We start from the raw sequence: 1,150 nt of genomic DNA, 5'->3' as shown, positions 1-1,150 counted from the left end.
GGGGTGGGGGCAGAAAGTGGAAATGAAAGCAGACAACAGAACATTGCTAGAGAGCAGGAAAGGAGGTGAAAGGAGACAATTTTAGAGAAGAAAATTTTTCGGTCGCTACCCGGATTCGAACCCGGGACCTTTGATTGAGAGGCCAACACCTTAACCTCTAGGCCCCGAGAGCCCCCTCAGCCTTTTAGTTTTAGTAAGAGTTATACACCTAGCTCTCACTGGCAACATTGAGGGCAAGCGAGGCAGGGGTAGGCCCAGAACAACATACTTAGGGAACCTAAACAAATGGGGAACAGGAAAAAATCAGGGAAACGCAGCTTTTTTTTAGAGCATCCGAGCAAAGGAATGAATGGAAAACCATGATCGCCGATGTCTGTCGCAGATCTGGCATTGGATGATGATGATGAAGAGTTATACGACACTTGCAACACAATAAGGACATATAAGTGCCGAAGAATTGATGTGTCACAAGAGAGTAACGTATATAAAAAAAAGAAGGAGAAGAGACAGTTTAGTTTTAGTAGAGGTTTTACGGCGCTCGCAACTGCATAAGGTCATATGAGCGCCAGAAGATTAGAGGTGTTACAATAGAGTAACATAAAAAAAAAAGAAGGAGGAGAGAAAAGGACGATAGACATTTAATGGGAAAGAAGGAGCAAACCACACCGGAGCACCCGCCAACCACCCACAGACAAGAAGTACATGTAGGACCTACGAGAGGCGCCCTCAGACATACCCCCCCCCCTTTCAATCAGCCTCTACTCACTTGTAAACATTCGCACTTGATGCAGACCATCACCCCTTGAGGTTCGAACAGCGGACTCCAGCGGGCGCCGAAGCGGTAGTGCTGCCCGTCCATGTAGCAGCCTGAGTCACACAAAGAAAGAAAAAAAACAGTGTTATTATTTTATTATTTTAAAAAAATAGTTTTTCTTGTTAGTGTTTTATGACACTGGCAACACAATATGGCCCTATAAGTGCCGAAGATTAGAGGTGTTACAAGAGAGTAACACACACAAAATAGTAGGAGGGGAGAAAAGGACGATAGATGTTTGACAGGAAAGAAGAAGCAAACCACACCAGAGCACCAGCCAACTTCCCACAGTGTTGTTTATTTAGGGATTTCATAAATAAAACAAACAACCCCCCC

General features: G+C 44.6%; 1 protein-coding gene across 2 annotated transcripts in view; it reads right to left on the bottom strand.

Annotated features, from left to right (window-relative positions):
• Positions 1-635: 635 nt before the first annotated feature.
• Positions 636-1,150, bottom strand: part of LOC106013183 — a 21,459-nt gene continuing 20,944 nt past the window's right edge. For both annotated transcript variants that reach the window (XM_013088218.2, XM_013088216.2), the window contains one exon: positions 636-867. In XM_013088218.2, the coding sequence (XP_012943672.1) occupies positions 752-867 (116 nt within the window). In that variant the 3' untranslated portion in view covers positions 636-751. The remainder of the gene's footprint in view (positions 868-1,150) is intronic.

The sequence above is a fragment of the Aplysia californica genome, unplaced genomic scaffold, assembly GCF_000002075.1.
Source record: "Aplysia californica isolate F4 #8 unplaced genomic scaffold, AplCal3.0 scaffold00704, whole genome shotgun sequence".
Lineage (NCBI taxonomy): Eukaryota > Metazoa > Mollusca > Gastropoda > Aplysiida > Aplysiidae > Aplysia > Aplysia californica.
The sequence above is the reverse complement of the archived record's forward strand: the minus strand, read 5'-3'. Positions and strand labels throughout refer to the sequence as shown.